Source organism: Rhinopithecus roxellana, chromosome 15 (assembly GCF_007565055.1).
Source record: "Rhinopithecus roxellana isolate Shanxi Qingling chromosome 15, ASM756505v1, whole genome shotgun sequence".
Taxonomy (NCBI): domain Eukaryota; kingdom Metazoa; phylum Chordata; class Mammalia; order Primates; family Cercopithecidae; genus Rhinopithecus; species Rhinopithecus roxellana.
Genome location: NC_044563.1, coordinates 2,036,327 through 2,056,003, shown reverse-complemented (window position 1 = coordinate 2,056,003; position 19,677 = coordinate 2,036,327). Strand labels below are relative to the sequence as shown.

General features: G+C 55.9%; 1 protein-coding gene across 3 annotated transcripts in view; it reads right to left on the bottom strand.

Moving 5' to 3' along the window:
• Window positions 1-18,228, bottom strand: part of KCNQ1 (potassium voltage-gated channel subfamily Q member 1) — a 403,636-nt gene extending 385,408 nt beyond the window's left edge. The window contains exon 1 of one of the 3 annotated variants that reach the window (XM_030917976.1): window positions 17,636-18,228. In XM_030917976.1, the coding sequence (XP_030773836.1) occupies window positions 17,636-18,021 (386 nt within the window). In that variant the 5' untranslated portion in view covers window positions 18,022-18,228. Of the gene's footprint in view, window positions 1-1,219; window positions 1,496-17,635 lie in introns of those variants that run through there. The other 2 variants (XM_030917975.1, XM_030917977.1) reach the window with 2 other exon arrangements.
• Between the last annotated feature and the right edge of the window lie 1,449 nt (window positions 18,229-19,677).

Genomic DNA, 19,677 nt, shown 5'->3' with positions numbered 1-19,677 from the left:
CCACCAAGAGTCTGCAGCCCTCACCCAAGACCCTCCCTGTCTGCTCGGCTCACTGGGAAGAAACCCGAACGCCAGGCTGGGCACGGCACACGGACCCAGGTTCGGTCCCTGTCACTCTGGGCTGGGCCCTGACTCACCAGTCCAGGGAGGGTCTCCTTTCTGCTCCTCAAACCTCCAGGCCTTCCCTGTCCCCGACACCCTTTGCCTGTGGTTCTTGCCAGCAGTGCCCACCCTCCCCTTCACTCCACTGGCCCCTCACCTCAGTCCTGGCACTCTAAGCCGTCTAAGTCACAGACAGGGTCACCCTCTGCTAGGAGAGCAGACCCCAGGGCACACAGAGGTCAGCAGAAATTGCCTGCAGGATGGCACATGGGGGTGTGGGAGCACGTCCCTGCCACTCAGTAACAGGTGGGGGTCTTACAGGGGGCACATGGGGGGATCATGACAGCTTACAGTCAGGTGGTGGCAACATCACAGGTGGTTCCCGTCACGCCAGGAAGAGATGGTGCATTCTGAAACCAGCGACCTTCACTGGGAGCCCCCAGGCAGGTGTCAGGCTCAGGAGCAGGCCAGTCAGAGAGAGGAGGCAAGTCAGAGGGAGATAGAGGGGGAGATGGGGCGGCCCTAGACACCCACCGCCTCTGATGGCCACGCTGCCCTCATCCACAGCCACACTCGAGTCCAGAGTCCTGTCTACCTTGCAGGCCTGGAGGCCCCAGGAACAGCCATGAAGACCCACCCAGCACCCACTGATCCGGAACCCAAACTACCAGAAGGCTCCAGCCAGGCTCCCAGGGGCTCTCCATGAGATACACCCACAGCGACGCCCCTCAGCCCAGGGAAGGGCTCGGAGTCACTTGTAAATCCCAGAAAGACACAGTAGGGCTGGGTCTCATCCCTGGACAGCTGCTGAGATGGCAGAAGGAGAAGCAATGCATCCCAAGTGTACCGGGGCTAGGCTGGCCAAGACCACACGCACGGAGAGGCCCTCTCCAGACCTTCCCCCAGGAGAGCAGACGGCAGACAGCTGCACCCAGTGGGTGCTGGAACCAGCATGCCCCATCCATTTCTCTCCCTGCCCATCCCTCCGTCCACCTACCCCTTTCTCTCTTCAACCACCCACTACTTCATCTATCCAGCTGTCCACCCATCTACCCGCCACCCATAACTCACCACAATCCATCCCCCCATCCACCTGCCCATCTCTCCCTCTGCCTACCTGTCCACCCCCAGAGTATCTACTCCATGCCAGGCCCCGCACTGTCTCAGGCAGCACAGGCTGTTTCCAGGGTCCACAGCGGCCACAGGCCTCAAATTCCCGAGAGCCAGAAGCCTGGAGTTGTGGGTGAGAGCAGGGACCACGTAAACAAAAGCAGCCATGATCTGGGCTGAGTAAATCTAGGCCCAGCACCAGCGCCCTCCCGCACTCCAGACACACATGTGTGCAGGCGCAAAGACAGGGCCTTCCCAAGCCTCTCACAGCGCCAGGCCATGGAAGCTGGAGGGGAGGAAGGGAAGAGGGGCCACCCCCCGCCCCTGGCCAGCTTACCCAGTCAGCAGCCTTATCTCCTCCACACTCAAGGTTCCCTTCCCGGACAGAGCTTCAGAGGCTATTTCAGGAACGACAGCAACCAGCCCGCAAATCTGCGAGGCGGCCTGAGATGCCATCCCCTCTGAGGTGGAAGAAATGGGGGGCATCAGACAGCCCTGCAGGCCTTCGAACAGCCCTGCACACACAGACCGAGTCCCACACACTTAATCACACCTGACCTGTCACCAGGTCGGACACCGAGTTCCAGCCCCAGAACCAGAGACACATGAGGACAAACTCAGAGACACAAGGTGGCTGCCCAGGGCCTCTCACCCACCCCAGGCTGCCCCCAGCCGCGGCCACTGGCTCACAGATCGCCACCCCGGACCCAGTGGAGGCCAGGAGAGGGAGGCCCATCTGACTCCCGGACACCCCCTGGAAGCCCAGGTCCTGCAGCAGTACCACCCAGGACAGGGGCCTCCACAAGAGGCCACACCCCCAGGCAGCAGACAAGACTGACAAGAGGGCCACCTGCACAGGCAGCGACCCTAAACCAGAAGCAGTCCCACCCCAGCCTGGGGCGAAGTGCTCCTCCAAAGGCTTGAAGCAGTCTTTGGCGCCAGAGAGAGATCTGGTCCCCCACTGTGGAGACACACCTACCTCCCTCTCATAAGGGCCTCGGATTATCCAGAGACAGCCCCGGCCACAGCCACCTGGATAGGGAGCTGCTCCCACCCAGCCCCACCGCCCCACCAGAGCGGAGTCCCCAGCAATCCCCGGCAGTGGGCACAGGGCTTTGGCAAAGGGTCCTATGCAAACTTGTGGTCCAAGGTCCCCTTATAGCTGGGCTGATGGTCCCTGTATCTGAGAGGCCTTCCAAACGCATGAACACAGACTGGAGCCTTTCTCCAGCAGGCCTCAGAGCCGCAGGAAAAAAGGGAGGGAGAAAGGGAAGCGGGAGGAAGGGAGGCAGCCTGTGGAGGCCAGAGCCTTGAGTTGGGAAGTAGGACTGATGCATGGAGTAGACAAGTACCTGTACCCACAGGGCTGCTTAGGGGCTTGGGCACCTGCTCCTCCCTTGGGGCACTGCTGCCCTCCACCAACCACAGAGCCCCCTGAAAGACCAGGGATATGAGCGCAGTATCTGTCCAGCCAGAGAAATACAGGCCAGCAGCAAAGGCTCCACTGCCCTGCAGCCAACCTGCCCGGCCTGCCCACAGAGAATCAGGTCACAAAGGGACTCGCCCTGCCCCGGAGTCCTGCCCCCAGCTGGGCCACAGGCTGGTAGGGGTCTGGGCCCTATTGCGTCTCCAGGGCACTGCGAGCAAGGACTTGAGTGACGGGCACCCTGGGGGTGACAGTCAGGACACCGAGGCCCATCTAGGTTTTGGAGGAACTGAGCTTCCACATCTGCACTGGGGTGGGGCTCTGGAGCCTAGAGGAGAAACAGTTGTTCACGTCAGCTACTATTAAATTCACTTGTCTGAAAGACTGCAAAACCACACACCTTTTCTGGCTAGCAGGTAACCACATAAAAGAAAAAAAAAAAACAATTCTTACTAAACCAGTCCTCTGATCCAGCCGCAGGTTTTGGCCGCAGGTTTCTCCGCAGGGAAGGAGAGTGGGTTTTAAGCAGAAGTGAACCCCTGCCCTGATTTCACAGACTCCAATCATCTACCTCTGAGGCCCAGGCCTCTCGCCACATAGGGGGAACTCTTCGTAGGCAGGAGGGCTGAGGGGGCCTCCAGGGTGGTCTAGGGGGAGGGACCATGCCCTCACAGTCAGCTGTTCACCCCCAGGGCTGCCCTCCACCATGGACGGAACAACAAGCTGACTTGTCCCTGCCTGGTTGGCTTAGAGGAAGTCAGTACTACCAGTCACCATAGTGCCACAGTCTGCCCCGCACAGAGGGAGCTACAGACTGGCAGTGACCCCTACATACCCTTAAAGGAACCAGAGCTGTCTCAGACTCCCACAGCTCATTACCTGAGACAGGTAAGCCTTCACCTGTTCCCGCTAAGCCCTGCAGTGAGGAACTACATGGGGTTCTCCTCTAGGAACCCCGATTGCCTCACCGCTCCCCCGCCCCTGTTATGGCCTAAAGTCAGGGAGTGTCACATACGTGCTTTGTCTCTGCCCAGCTCCAGGCAGGCCACACAGCCCCTGGACACCACGCCCCACATCCTAACCTCACACCACCAGGCACCACGGGGCGCCCAGAGGAGACAGACCACAGTGTCCCCACCACTGCGTCCCAGAGAAGTCTGCCTCTCCTCGTTTTACGGTTGAGGTAACATGGCCAGCTGGGAGCTGGGTGCAACCTCTGGTCTGTGTGCTCCAGAGCACCATTAAGCCCCTGTGCCTGGGAAGGAAGGAAGCCATTCACAAAAGCATCCCAACAGCCCCAAACCCTCCCAAATGGGCACGTGGATCAGAAACGCAGCCTAGCAGGTGGGGCATGGGCACAAATGGAACATGTCAGCAAACCAGAAGTAATTTAATACAATATTTGTTGTCATTTATTTAGTGAGGACCTAACTAAGGCCTATGTCACAATTGGTGGATAGGTGGTTCTTTCCTCCTTCCCTTCCCATTATTTCTTGGTCATTGACTTGCTGAAGAAATCAGGTCGTGTGTCCTATGGAGCATTCCCCACCACTGGGATTTCGCAAGTGGCCTCCTGTAGTGTCATTCAGCGTGTTCCTCTGGCCCGAGTATTTCCAGTCAACTTGTACTTAGAGCACGAGGTTTGGTGAGATCAATCCATCCATCCATCCAGGCAAGGAAGCATTGTGGATGGGAGCACTTTCTGTGCCCCGTCCAAAGGCCTTCGCTGCTTTGGAGAGGTTGGCAGCTGTGGCGCTCCATGTGGAATCCCTGACCTCACCAGGAGCTGGAGTCTGGCAGGACTTTAGCAGCACTGCTGCTTCAGGCATCTGTGTGAGTCTTGAAGAAAGAGGCAACTTCATGAGCTGCTGGGTTTCCCCAAGTTACAGTTCACAGGGGAATCACAGCAGGGACACGTCAGATTCTCTCCATTTACTCTGCCAGGATTCCACATCATGAGTGGTCTCCCTGTCGACCTCCACAGATCATCAGAGAAATGCAAATCAAAGTCTGCTGGTTTTGCCCCTCAGTATCAGAATGAACTTGGGATCTGAACCCCATCGATGCAGCTCATCCACTTCCTCTGTCATTTTCAGTGAGGCTTACCCACTGCATCTTCAGTTTGGGGAGAAGGGGGAAGACAGGGACACCTTCAAGTCCCACTGACATGGCCCTAGCCGGCCTTTGATAACTTCCCTGCCTTCTGCTGTGATGAATACTCCAGGCTTAGCTTGCACATCTCCCGCCACAACCTGGAACCTGCCAGGGGCCCTGGTTTCTTTCAGGGGGAAATGGTACCTAGAGGCCACAGTCTGGGGTCTAGAGATGCTCTTAGCTACTGAGTGGTCCTTGGTCCTGGGCCTTTCCAGTAAACAGAGATATTTAAGTAAATGTCATCACGGATGCATACTGGTAGTCCTCATTCAAATGTAGGTATGGAGGATTTTTGCTTAACCTCTTCTAACTTACATCTATTTTTTTTTCTCCCATGCCAAAAGTTTCCACTTTTTTTTTTTTTTCAACTTTTTAAACAGGTTCAGGAGGTACAAGTGCAGGTTTGTTACAAAGGTATATTGCATGATGCTGAGGTTTGGCGTACAAACGGATCCTGTCTCCCATGTAGTGAGCACAGCACCCACAGGTAACTTTTCAAACCTTGCTCCCCTTCCTCCCTCCCCACTCTTGTATTTTCCAGTGTCTCTTTTTCTCATCTTTATGTCCACATGTATTCGATGTTTAGCCCTCACTTATAATCAGTGAGACCATGCAGTATTTGGTTTTCAGTTTCTGCATTAATTCCCTTAGGATAATGACCTCCAGCTGCATCCATGTTGCTGCAAAGGACATGATTTTCATGTCTGCATAGTATTCCACGGTGTATATATACCACATTTTCTTTATTCGATCTACCATTGACAGGCACCAGGGTTAATTCTATGTCTTTTGCCATGAATGTATAGGTGTATATGTCTTTTTGGTAGAATGACTAATTTTTCTTAGGGTATACATTCAGCACATGAGACTGCTGGATCGAATGGTAGTTCAACTCTTGGTTCTCTGGGATATCTCCAAACTGCTTTCCATGATGGCTGGACTCATTTACATTCCCATCAACAGGATGTAAGTGTTCCCCTTTCTCTGCTGCCTCTCCAGCATCTGTTTTTAGACTTTTTAAACAAAGGCCATTCTGACTGGTGTGAGATGGTATCTCACTGTGACCTTGATTTGCACTTTTCTGATGATCCGTGATGAGCATTTTTTCAGGTGTTTGACTGCTTGTATGTCTTCTTTTTAAGAAATGTCTACCATATCTTTTTTTTTTTTTGAGACGGAGTCTCGCTCTGATGCCCAGGCTGGAGTCCAGTGGTGTAATCTCGGCTCACTGCAAGCTCCACCTCCCAGGTTCACGCTATTCTTCTGCCTCAGCCTCCCGAGCAGCTGGGACTACAGGTGCCCGCCACCACACCCAGGTAATTTTTTGTATTTTTAGTAGAGACAGGGTTTAACTGTGTTAGCCAGGATGGTCTCGATCTCCTGACCTCGTGATCCGCCCGCCTCGGCCTCCCAAAGTGCTGAGATTATAGGTGTGAGCCACTGTGCCCGGCCATTGCCCACTTTTTAATGGGGTTGTTTTTTTGCTTGTTGATTTGTTAATTCCTTGTAGACGCCAGATATTAGGCCTTTGTCAAAGTTTGCGAATATTTTCTCCCGTTCTGTAGGTTGTCTGTTTATTCCCTCGACAGTCTCTCTTGCTGTGCAGAAGCTCTTTAATTAGGTCCCACTTGTGAATTTTTAGTTTTGTTGCAATTGCTTTCGAGGACTTAGCTATACATTATTTGCCAAGGCCAATATTGAAAAGGGTATTAGGTTTTCTTCCACGATTTTTTCAGCTTGTAGTCTAATGTTTACATCTAATCTTTATTATTACTATTATTATTTTGAGATAGAGTTTCACTCTTGTCACCCAGGCTGGAGTGCAGTGGTGCAATCTCCTGCCTCAGCCTCCCAAGTAGCTGGGACTACAGGCACGTACCATCACACCCAGCTAATTTTTGTATTTTTAGTAGAGACAGGGTTTCCCCATCTTGGCCAAGCTGGTCTCAAACTCCTGACCCCATGATCCACCCACCTTGGCCTCCCAAAGTACTGGGATTACAGGCATGAGCCACCGTGCCTGGCCACATCTAATCTGTCTTTAATTTTTGTATATGGTGATAGATAGGAATCTGATTTCATTCCTCTGCATACGGGGAGCCAGTTATTCCTGAGCCATTTATTGAATATGAAGCCTTTTCCCCATGGCATATTTTTGTAGATTTTATTGAAGATCAGATGGCTGTAGATGTATGGCTTTATTTCTGAGTTCTCTGTTCTGTTCCATTGGTCTATGTGTCTGTTTTTGTACCAATACCATGCTGTTTTGGTTACTGTAGCCTTGAAGTATAGTTTGAAGTCAGGTAATGTGATGCCTCTGGCTTAGTTTATTTTTTGCTATTTGGGCTTTTTGGTTCTACACGAATGTTAGAATAGTTTGTTCTAATTCTATGAAAAATGACATTGGTAGTTTGATAGGAATAGCATTGAATCTGTAGATTGCTTTGGGCCATATGGCCATTTTAACAATATTGGTTCTTCCAACCCATCAGCATGGAATGTTTTTCCATTTCTGTCATCTATGATTCCTTTCAGCAGTGTTTTGTAACTCTTGTGTAGAGATCTTTCACCTCCTTGGTTAGATGTATTCCTGGGTATTTTATTCTTTTTGTGTCTATTATAAATGGAATTGCATTCTTGATTTGGCTCTCAGCTTGAACGTCATTGGTGTATAAGAATGCTGCTGATTGGCCAGGCGCGCTGTCTCACGTCTGTAATCCCAGCACTTTGGGAGGCCGAGGCGAGCAGATCACGAGGTCAGGAGATTGAGAACATTCTGGCTAACACGGTGAAACCCCTTCTCTACTAAAAAATACAAAAAATTAGCCGGGCATGGTGGCAGGTGCCTGTAATCCCAGCTACTCAAGAGGCTGAGGCAGGAGAATGGTGTGAACCCAGGAGGCGGAGCTTGCAGTGAGCTGAGATTGCACCACTGCACTCCGGCCTGGGTGACAGAGCGAGACTTCGTTTCAAAAAAAAAAAGAAGAATGCTGATTTTTGCACATGGATTTTGTATTCTGAGACTTCACTTACAGTTCCAGGAAACTTTTGGCAGACTCTTTACGGTTTTCTAGGTATAGAATCTTACCATCATCAGTGAAGGGAGATGGTTTGAGGTCCTATTTTCTTTTTTGGATCCCCTTTTCTTTCTCTTGCCTGATTTTTCTGGCTAGGACTTCCAGTATTATTCTGAATAGGAGTGGTGAAAGTGGGCATCCTTGTCTTGTTCCTATTCTTAAAGGGGAATGCGTCTAGCTTTTACCCATTCAGTATCATATTTACCATGGGTTTGTCATAAATGGCTTTTTTTTTTTTTTTTTTTTTTTTTTTTTTTTGAGATGGAGTCTCGCTCTGTCGCCCGGGCTGGAGTGCAGTGGCCAGATCTCAGCTCACCGCAAGCTCCGCCTCCCGGATTTACGCCATTCTCCTGCCTCAGCCTCCCGAGTAGCTGGGACTACAGGCGCCAGCCACCTCGCCCGGCTAGCTTTTTGTATTTTTTTTTTTTTTTTAGTAGAGACGGGGTTTCACCGTGTTAGCCAGGATGGTCTCGATCTCCTGACCTCGTGATCCGCCCGTCTCGGCCTCCCAAAGTGCTGGGATTACAGGCTTGAACCACCGCGCCCGGCCCATAAATGGCTCTTATTATTTTGAGATATGTTCCTTTGATGCCTATTTTTGTTGAGGAGTTTTAAATGAAGGGATGATGAATTTTATCAAAATTTTTTTTCTACATCTATTGAGATGATCATACGGTTGTTTTTACTTCTGTTTATACGTGAATCATATTTTGTAAAACCTCCATTCTTGGTGACACCAACACAATTACTTATCTTAACCTGCAATTCCCATGCAGCACTCTTAGAATAATAAAACAAATAGTATCCCAACAATGATGTGGTCACTGCATGCAGCTCTATTTGTCTTCAGCAGTAACCCGCTAGAAATATGTCACCTGAAATCAGTCCTTCTGGGTGGTTAAGCCACTAATTCAGCACACATTTTTAGGCTCATTTGTTTCATTTCAATTTTGAGGGACTGCTTTTTCTGGTTAAGATTTATTTAGGGATTTTTCACTAAGCAATTAGGAACAGCTTTTTTACAATTATGCAAACTATTTACATGGCTCCAAAGTGAAATCTATAAAACAAGGTATGCTCAGAGACATCTTGATTCCATACCCGCCTCCTTTTGAGGTAAACTTTTAAGATTTGGAGGCTTCCATTGCTTTTGTTTTTAATGTACATCTAGACTTGCATCTCCCCGTTTATCAGACGAAGAATAGCTACTATATTTTTATTCACTGTGCTTTTTCACTTAAAAAGTATCCTGATATGCTGGGTGTGGTGGCTTATACCTGTAATCTCAGCACTTTGGGAGGCTGAGGTGGGAGGATTGCTTGAGGCCAAGAGTTCAAGACCACCCTGGCCAACACAGGAAGATCCTGTCTAAAAAATAAATAAATCCTGATAATCACTCCACAGTAAGAGAGATCTATGCATTCCTTTTTTACAGCTGCATAATATTCCACACATCTCTGACTCAACCAGTCTCCTACAACGGGCATTTGCAGTTTTCCAAACAGTACTTTCACAAGCAGCCCTTCACACGTGGCTTTTCCTGCCTTTGCCGGTGCTGGTGCCTTCAGGTAGGTTCTGGGGAGGCGGACTGCTGGGTCAGAGGTCAGTGCAGACAGTTTTGCTAGATGTTGCCAAATCCCCTCCTCACGGAGTCTACCCTCTTGCATGCCTGCTAGCAAATGCCAAAGGATTTCTGCCAGCCTGACGGGACCTCAGTGACATTTCCTCGGCACTCCTCTCACCAGGAGTGTAGGTGGCGCCTTCTCACATGTTCAAGGGCCCCTGTGGGTTGCTGAACTGTGAGTGGTGTTCATATCTCCTGCTGGCTGTGGGTTTTCTTCTGTTTTCAGAAACTCTTTCTATAGTAAAGAGATTAACCCCTTCATCAAACAGCACATTCCCCCAGCCTGGCATTGACTCTTTCCCGTTAAGTTTGCTTTTCTTTTCTTTTTCCCTCCTGAGATGGAGTTTTGCTCTTCTTACCCAGGCTGGAATGCAATGACGCAATCTCGGCCCACCACAACCTCCGCCTCCCAGGTTCAAGCGATTCTCCTGCCTCAGCCTCCCAAGTAGCTGGGATTACAGCCATGTGTCACCACACCCAGCTAATTTTGCATTTTTAGCAGAGACGGGTTTCACCACGTTGGTCAGGCTGGTCTTGAACTCCTGACCTAAGGTGATCCGCCCACCTCGGCCTCCCCAAGTGCTAGGATTACAGGCGTGAGACACCATGCCCGGCCAAAGTTGCTTCTTTCTTATGTGGTCAAACACATAAATCTCCTGCTCCACGCATCTAGCTTTCAAGTCATAGAAAAGTTTCTTCACTCTCAGGTTAAAGAATTCCAGGTGCTTTCTTTTGGTACCCAAGTGGTTTTCTGACCCCCTGGAAGTCTATCCTGGTGTGTGATGTGACAAGTGGGTACAGTCTGATCACTTTCCACGTAGCCACTCACCCACGCCGCAGCACGCATGAAGCTGCCCATCTGTTCCCCACTGGTTGGAGATGCCGCCTCCGCTTTTACTAAAATTCATATACAATGGAGTTACATGCGGTTTTAAAAAGCTGTTCCATTGGTGATCTGCCTGCCTATAAGGCAGTGTCATGCTGTTTTAATTAGCAAAGCTGTATGTTTTATAATATTTGAGCCATCCTAGCCAAGAGCACAGACGTGACTCTTCACAAGAGAACAGCTGGAGACGTCATGGAGTAGAATGCCAAGCCCAGGGCCCGCCAAGATCAAATGCTTGAAGCGCATGGCTCCTGGGGCTGCTCAGACACAGCCAGAAGAGGTTCCCGCCCCCTGTCTCCAGCTGCTCCCCTCTGTGGGGCAGGGTGGGGATGCCTCTGGGAGGGGTCTGCCCCTCTCAGTCAGAGATCCTTCTGCTCCCTCCTCTGAGCTACCCAGGCTGCTCTGAGTGGAAGTCGAGGAGGCAGCCCCTGGCCCCAGGGTGGGGTGAGGGGTCCCAGTGCAGCTGGGCTGTCTCCATGCAGAGGAGCGGTCCAGGGCCGAAGGGAGTGCAGGGGTGGGGGTCCCTGTCCAGCTGCTCTGCCTGTGGTTCCTGCTTTCTGAATCTCTTAAGTCTCTGGCTGGAGCACGTTCAGCCAGGAGCGGGGGAGAGCTACTCAGAGCACCCTTTCAGTGCACCCCAGAGTGTGATTTGGGAAGGCAGCAGAGAAAGGCGTGCACCTTAGCAGATATGGAGGGGAAGCCAAGAGCCCCCATCCCCAGGGAACCTGCACCCTCTGGGTGAGGGCGGCCAGAGTTCATCCGCTACCAGGACACAGGCACAGAGCAAGGCTTTGGGAGCCGCCTCTCAAAGGGGACAGTCCTCAGGGTGCTTCCTCGTGGCAAGTGCTAGGTGGGAGTGGGGGTGCCCGTGGAAACAAACTGGACTTGAGGCCAGGAATAGTGTGTCACCTCACTCGAGACCACAGCATCCTAAGGGCTTTTGGGCATCCTAAGGGCTTTCTGGGCGTGGCATGAGCAAAGTGGCCAGGCCTAGCTGTCTCATCTGTAAGGAGACCCAAATGTCCCCATCTGTGCGTGGATGAGAGAAATGGGGAGCAGAGCCCAGGTCCCAGGCCCCAGAGTGGGTAGGAGCATGTCCTGGGGTCAGCTCCCCGGCCCGGCTCTTCAATCAAGAGAAGTTCCTGCCACAGGTGGCCAGGCAGATGCCAACAGACTCCAGACGGCTCATCCCGACAGTCCCGTGCCGATGACGGAGCCACCACCCTCCTGGGAGCCTTTCTGCTGGTCCATCCCACACAGTGCCTGGGACCACAGTCGGGTCCTTCCGGTGCTCAGAGCCATCCAAGGGCAATGACAGTGCCGATCCCATGGCCCCAAGCCTCAATCCTCTGAGACAAGGTTCCCCAACCCCGGGTCCATGGCCTGTTAGGGAGCAGGACGTACAGCAGTGAGTGAGTGTCAGGTGAATGAGCATGACCACCTGAGCTCTACCTCCTGTTGGATCAGCACTGCCATTAGATTCTCACAGGAGCACAAATCCTATTGTGAACTGCGCATGCGAGGGATCTAGGTTGCGTGCTTCTTATGAGAATCTAATACCTGATGATCTGAGATGGAACTGTTTGATCCCAAGATCACCACTGTCCCAGTGGAAAAATCTGTCTTCCATAAAACAGGTCACTGGTACTAAAAAGGTTGAGGACTGCTGCTCTGTGGGGAATGGTGTTTCCGCAGAAGGGCTCAGGCACCCCCTTGCACACACTACCCTTAAGCTGGATCCTTCTGGAAGCACCACGCCTGCTCAGACAGACCCCACATCCTGAACCAAATAGTAGAACTTCCCAGGAGATGGTCGAGAAGTGGGAAGACACCTGAGTCCCATCATGGATCTTCCCCAGCTCCAGCCAGGGCCTACTCCCCAGAGAGAAGACCCTGCCCAGTCAGCACCCACCCACATGCAGCTCCCAGAAGGGGGCTGGGCCGGGCAGCAGAACCACACCCCATCACGTGGTCAGATGCCTCATGTAAAACTGGCCCCCTGGACTAGGGTCACGTGGCATCGCTGTGGTCACCCAGCCGGTACCACAGACACCAGCCGCCTCCCTTCATCAACCACCATAATTTTGTATCCATGAGGTCTGGAGTTTCTCATGGTGCTCCGAGGAGGTGCTGGAAAGAGACAGCCACCCACCAGGAAGGGGTGTGGAGGCCTGGACGTTCTCACCGACGTGCCTGCAGGGACCCCAGGCACAAGCAGAGCATAGTGTAGGAGCGCCCAGGGGCTGGAGTGACCCGTGGTGACAGCAATCCCATACTGACCAGCCCCAAGGCACCTCCTGAGAGTGAAGCCAGACCCTGCCGCCCTCCCCTCTGTAACCAAATCCTTGGGGTCTGGGTCAAAGTGGCCCAGGATGGTGAATTCATTGCCTCATTCTCCCCTCCAGCAGGAGATGTTGGGCTTCTGGAAGCTTCTCTGTGACACCTCCCCAGGCCGACACCATGCTCTCCCAACACTAGCCACACACCAGCATCTTCCCTTGGGCGTCTGCTCTCTCAGCTCCTCCTAGGCCTGGAATGTTCTCCTGGCATCACCGGCCTTGGGACCTGTCTCCTCCCACAGGTGCCTGAGATGAGATTGTCCCAGCCCTTGTTGTTCTTGCCCGTGGACAGAGTCTTGAATCACAGCGAGATATCACAGGGGCCAAAAGGCAGTTTGGAATGTCAGGGCTAGGGAGGGTTCGTCCACCTCCCAGACAAGGCCGGCGGAATGCAAGGGACTGGGGGCCCTGCCCAGGGCCAAGCAGGGGCTCAGGACCAGGACACGTGTGTCTGCACCTTGGCTACAGGGACCGGTGGCATTCCCATCGCTGGAAGGCATGAGTTCCCTGGACTTGCTGCGTCAGGCAACAGCCCTGCTAACAGCACCCCTGGGACTCGAGGATGCTTGCTCGTCTGAGCAGCTCTGGATCACCCTGGCAAGGGCGTCGAGCGTAGAAGGAGCAGACTTGAAACCAGCCTGACGGCAGGAGCAGAATTCTCGGCACCCAACGCCTTTAAAAAGAGCGGCATCAGCCACCCGAGTGGAATTGCCTGCCAATCCCTGTCACTCTGATACCCGCAGTGGGCACGGTGCTCCTGCCCATCTCAGCTGCCCCCAAAGGCGCTCAGCTCCACACAGCCTGTTTCCAGCTCTGGAGCACACATAGGGTGGGTTTGGAGCTGTTCACCCTTCCTGTCCTCTGCAGGACGTGCCACATGCCAGGACGGCACGTGGCAGAACTCATAGCAGCAGCTGACATGCCAGCTCCCTGGCTCCAACCACCTGACCTCGCACTGGACGGCCCAACTGCACCCCAGGCCCTCACACCCAGCGGAATTTCATCCCATCGGCACCCAGGAGTGTCCCTGAAAAGCCCCTCCCTCAGACCCGGCCCCGCGACACATCGCAGCCAGCACATTATGTGCAAAGGTTCCAGGACCTCGCAACTGCCAAGTGAAAAGGGACCCCCTTGCCTCCAGCACCCCAGGGTTGTAGGCTCAAGCTGCGGGTACCATGGCCACAGGGAGCTGTGGCTTCAGTGCCAGACACGGGCAAATGTTCCCTCCAACTGAGGCACCCTGCACTGAGGGCGCCAGCACCAGTAGCCTCTGCCATAGAGGACAAGACGCAGACTCAGAAGGCCTAGGACCCTGGCCAAGGTGGCCCAACCATGGGGCCATGCGCAGACACAAAACCCTGCCACCTGCTCCACGCCCACCAGGCACTGCCCAGGCCACCTCCAAGGACCCAAGTCCCTACCACACTCCTGACCCCCTGTCCCCACACAGGCTGGGGAGGCCCTTTCTCCCAGACTCCAGGCTCTTTTGCCACCTGGACTACCCTTCCCCCCCAGCTGATGGCCAGGGGTAAGGGGTGCCTGTGTTCCCCCCAACTAGAGGGAAGCCAGAGTCAGGCACTCAACATGTTGGCAAGAGTGGATCCAGAAACACTGGGCTGGGTCTGTACTGGAGGTGAGGTGACCCCAGACAGCCAGAGGATGAGACCAAAGGCTCAGGCCCCACAGAAGGTGGCACTGGGAAAAGCCCCAAAAGGAATTCTCAGTTTTACTGGGAACCTAGGGCTGAGGAGTCTTAAAGAAGATGGAAAGAGACCTGATTGTCCAAAGAGCTCCATCCTCCTCTGTGCCCAGCTCTAGCACCTGCTTCAGCCTCCAGCCTCCCTGCCCAGCTGCAGAACAACTGCCTAGCAGCTGCCTCGGACTCCAGTGCTAGAGCCTGGAGACAGGAGGGCACTGAGGTCCACAAAGTTGGGTGCTGCACCCTGAGAGCTGGCCTCTGCATGGCTTTGTCTTTTGGGGAAGCAACCAGATCAGCCCAATCCGCCTCCAGGACCTGCTTCTGGCTCCATTGTTGATTAACAAGCATCCGTGAGGGTTCTGCCAGCACCCCTGGAAAGTTCTTGGGAAACAGGGAAAGCCAAGGCTGTGGGAAGGGGGAATAGGGGCTGCTGAGCCAGGCTTGGGTTTGAGAGCCTATGGGGGCTGTCTCCATGCACTCCAGGTATCCCCTCAAATCCCTCTCCTTGACCACAACCAGGATCTCCAAGCATCTCAGCAACCAAAATAGATGCCAGCTGGATGTCCACACCCCTGACCAAGGCTCACAGCAAGGGAGCTAGGACCTCTGGGTGCAGCAGGGCTGTACGGATCCCCATCCCCTCAGCTAAGATGGGAGCTGCCCCCAGTGGGGGCGCAAGCAGCCACAGATAACTGGGGGTGTTGGGGGTAGGAAGCCTAAGCGGGCAAGGGTCATGGCCCAGGTGCTGTGTCCACCCTGGCCAGCCCAGGGAGGCCAAAAGGAACACAGGAAGAGCTGCTCTCCTGGGGGCGGGGGTTCCCCAAGGAGGGGACAGGATATCCTCACTGGCTTCCCCAGCCACACACAGGAGAGTTCGCCTAGCCCTGTAGGGTCAGCGGAACACCGGCTCCTGCTTCAACCCCCCTGCACACACGCCTGGGCCCTGGCTCTTCAAGGCCAGGCTTGTCGTCTTCAGGTCAAAAACAACAATACTTCTCATTTCACAATCCACCAAAGGACAGGGCCCTGTCTCTGCCACCACTGCCAAGACTTCTTACAGCCATACAAGGGCTGGACTGGCGCAGGGCTGGACCGGATTTTGTGAGGCTGTAGGTGGCCTCCAGCTACTCTGCCATCCTGGCTCTATGACCAGGTCTCCCCTTGAGAAACTGGTCCTGCCAACCTCCTAGAGCACTGAGGGTGGGAGTGCATCTCCCAGGCCCACACCAAGCCACATGTCCTGCCCAGCCAGGGTCCACCTCCAGTCCCACTCCGCATGGAGGTACCTGGGAGGGGGCTGTTCATGACAACTTCTCAGGGCCAGGCACACATCTTACAGGGACAGGGCCCAGAGCTGGAAAGGACCAGCCCCAGGTCTGGCCACTTCACAGAAGCATCTCTTTCCTGGCCACCCCCTCACAGAAGCCATCCTGTCCCTGTCCCCAGAAGCTACCCCTGCCTTGCCAGCTCTACGGAGGCTGGGCAAAGGTAGACTCTGCTGAGCAAACTTCCGAGACCTAAACAATCCAAATCAGGAAGAAAACACAAGTGCAAGCAGAGACTTCCTCTGGGGCGCGGCGAGCCCTCTTCCTCCTCTTCCTCCACACGGGTGGCTGCAGTGAGCCCAGAGGCACATGTCCACAAACCTGAATACAAGCGAGAATTGAGGGGGTCTGCAGGCACTTTGTCTTGGCCTCTGGCTGAGGGGGTCTTCCCACCCCTGGACATCTCAAAGAGTCTGGGGTCCAGGAGGCAGGTGGTCACCAGCACACAGCACCTGTGAATCTGGCATCTGCTGGACATTTGCACAGTGGCATCGGACTTGGGTGGGTTCCCCTAGGTCACTGCACACAAACATCTCCCAGACCCCAGGCCAAGCCCCCGCTGCTGCACCCATGAGCAGCGCCAGCTCCTCTCACAGACCAGCAGCAGCTGTGGCTCAGGCACCCACTGACATGTCAGGAGACAGGGGCTTGGGAGCTGGGGTGGGGAAAAGTCTCCAAGACCACACCCCAACCACATCTTTGAGGACAGAGGTGGTTGCGACTTCCCCTTCCTGATGTGGAAGGCCACCTCTCAGCAAGGAAGGCAGCAGTCCTGCGACCTCTACCCCACCCCCTCACCTGAGACGATGCTTGAAGCTGGTTGGGGCCTGGCTCCTGCTGGTGGCAGCTGCCAGCAGGCATGGAGAGGCCCCTGGATGCCCTCCAGCCAGTTCTCTACTGAGCCTGCCCAAGGCAGAGATGCTTCCACCTGAGGATGCTCAGGGAGACCACCCTTCAGCCCTCAGGTGAGCCCCATGGCCATCAGCCATGGGATGGCTGGGTAGAGGCTCCCAGGCCAGAGGCTGGCACCACACCAAAAGGCCGCTGGCTGGGCAGCCAGGAAGTAGGGCCACTGGGGCGGCGGGGGAGGGCCCCAGGCAGGCACCGAGGAGAGCAGCCTGGACCTTTCCGGAGGTGACTTCCCGGGCCCATCCCCGAGAAATCTAGTGCCCAGCCCTGCTCAGGCACGCTGTACCGGGAATTGGAACCACCTGGTAACAGGGAGGGCCAGGAGCCTCTGCTACCAGCGCTACCGTCTGCGGGAGCACAGCTGCCTCTGAGTGAGAGCTGCAAACGTGCCTCTCCACTCTGCATCAAGCCGGGTTTTCATGAGCTGGGTTCGGTTAATGCGAGGCCGGTGGGGGCGTCCCATGGCGCGCTGAGCCCTCAAGGAGCACCGTCACCTTCCTATCCTGGACAGCCCCCTGCCCCAGAGTACAACTGCGCCTCAGAGGGGTCTGAGATGTGGCACCAGCTGGACATCAGGCACCTTCTCTCTTGGGGGCCCCTGAGCCTCGGGTCTCAGCCGACCTTGAGGAGTTCTCTTACTGAACCCAAAGGTGCGCTCCCCAGCAGGCTTCTCTTCCCAGAAGGAATCACACCTGGACCGACCCTCCCGGAGGTGTGGAGCCAAATTCTGGGCTCCAGGTGGTCCCCTCCCCAGCCGGCTCCCTCCCCATGCTGGGCCTGCGAGCAGCTGCGCACCCCCAGACACAGCAGCGCCCCTGAACTTCAAGGGGGAGTGCAGTTTGTGTTTCTGCCTTTCCCCACTTCCTTCCCTCCTCTGCTCCAGGGTCGCAGCCCCTACGGGGCAGGTGGCGCTGGGACAGAGCTCCCCCACACAAGCTCTCAGGAAGCACCTTCGTGCCGGCCGTCGCCGGTGGCGATACTCACACGGCGAAGTGGTAGACGAAGCATTTCCAGCCGGTGGGACGCTCGAGGAAGTTGTAGACGCGGCCCTGGACGTGGGTGCGCGCCAACAGCGGGCGGCGCGTGCTGTAGATGGAGACGCGCGGATCTAGGCTCACCCGCGGCCGCGGGCCAAGGTCGGAGGCAACTGGTGGCGCTGCGGGCGCGGCCGGGGAAGCAGGGGGCGCGGGACCTGGGGCGCCGGGCGCGATGGGCGCGTAGAGCGCGCCGCCCGCCGGACCGCCCTCCGCCAGCTCCAGCGAGAAGGGGCACTTCTTGGCCAGGCCCGCGCTACCCCGCCGGGCGCCTGGCAGGCGGCCCCAACCCCAGCGCTTCCTCTCGGCCCTGGGCGGGGAGGAGGCCGCGGCCATAACAAGGAGAGCCCGCGGCGGGCCGGCCCGGGAGGCGGCACTGGGAGCTGCAGCGAAGGCGAGCGCCCAGGCACAGTGCGGGCAGCCCCTGCTGCCAGCCCCGCCGCGGGGGGCCGCTGCCGGCCCAGCCCGGGCGCTCGGGGCGGGGCCGGAGGGGGCAGTGGCCGAGGACCGGTCTCAGGGAGCGGAGGGCCCCGCCCCCGCCTGCACGCCCCGCCCCCGCCAGCCCGGCGCGCTCTTTTCGTCCCTGCCCGCGCCCACCGGCTTGGCCCGCCCTCTCCCTCTAGGACCGGCTTGGCCCCGCCTCCGCTTCGCCCCCTGGCTTGGCCTGTCCCGCCCCCGCCCCCGCCCACCTGCTTAGTTAGCCCCACTCCTGTCTGCAACTACCCCGCTTGGCCCCGCCCCTTCCTCGCCCACCTGTTTGACCCCGCCCCTATGTGCCTTTACCCCCCGCTTGGTTCCGACTCTCCCCGCCCACCTGCTTAGCCCCGCCCCTTCTGCGTCTCCTCTGCTTGCCCCTGCCCTGCCCTCACCCACCTGCTTGGCCCCCACTTCTGATGCCCGCCTGCTCTGCCTGGCCCGGAGGAGGACCCCAGCTGAGCCAGGGAGGAAGGGGTAAGGCCAGGCTGATACCACCACAGAACTGCACAGCCCGGGCAGGAGGGGCGGGGTAGGGTGCCAGCATCTATTTTCCCTCCCTCTGAGCCGCTCTGGAGTTGGGGGTGGTGGGAGGAAAGGGATGTCCTGGGTGAGGGTGTGCTGGCCCCGCGATCACTGTGAGCGCCCCCAGGTGCCCAGGCGCACGAGCTGTGGGCGGGGAATACGCTCGGGTCGCTTCCCACCAGGGCCCTTGGACCAGGAGGGTGAGATGGAACCACCAATTGTGAGGTACCCCCCAGTGGGAGCTGTGCGGGTGCTGCTGGGGAGCGGGGCGGCACAGCCGGGGTCTGCACCTGGCTCGACTGCCAGGCATAACGGGCGGGGCTGCCTGGACAGGTCAAGGGAGAGGCGCTTGCGCCACCCTAGGGTCTTGGAGAATGGGCGCCTTGTCCTCCCTACCCTCAGGACCGCGCTGCCGCTGCGCCCCGTGGATTCCCCTGAGGAGGGGTGGGTTGATCACATGGGAAGGTTTTCACGGGACTCTGCACTGCCTCCCGCCCTCTGCTGGCATTTGGGTCTCAGCAAATCTCAGGCTTGGGATGGTGGGGGCGGGGGGGCAGCCAACAGAAAAGACCGGCTTTTTTCAGGATGTTGCACACAGACTCGAGGCAAGAACTGAAGGTGAAGCTCAGCGGTGACTCTCAGCCCGGCCAGGAGACCCATAACTCATGCGACACTTCCAGGTCATCGCTGAGCACCCTGGGCCAATTTGACGTATCCACCACCCCACTGCCAAAAGTCTGCTCTTTTATCATGGAGAGAGTCCAACCCAGGCCCTTGACGCCTGACTCCCCACCCTAGTGCGGTGCCCACACAGGGGTGCACAGTCTGTATTTGCAGCAAGAGTGGATGGAGTGGGTCCCAGCTTCCCAGCTTGTGCTGGGCACTATGATAACGCAGGGGATGCCGAGGAGAGGGTACCTTCCTGGGAAGCATATAGTACAAAAGCGCAGCGGGCCAGAAGATGGGGGCGGCCAGTCAGCTCTACAGGGCACA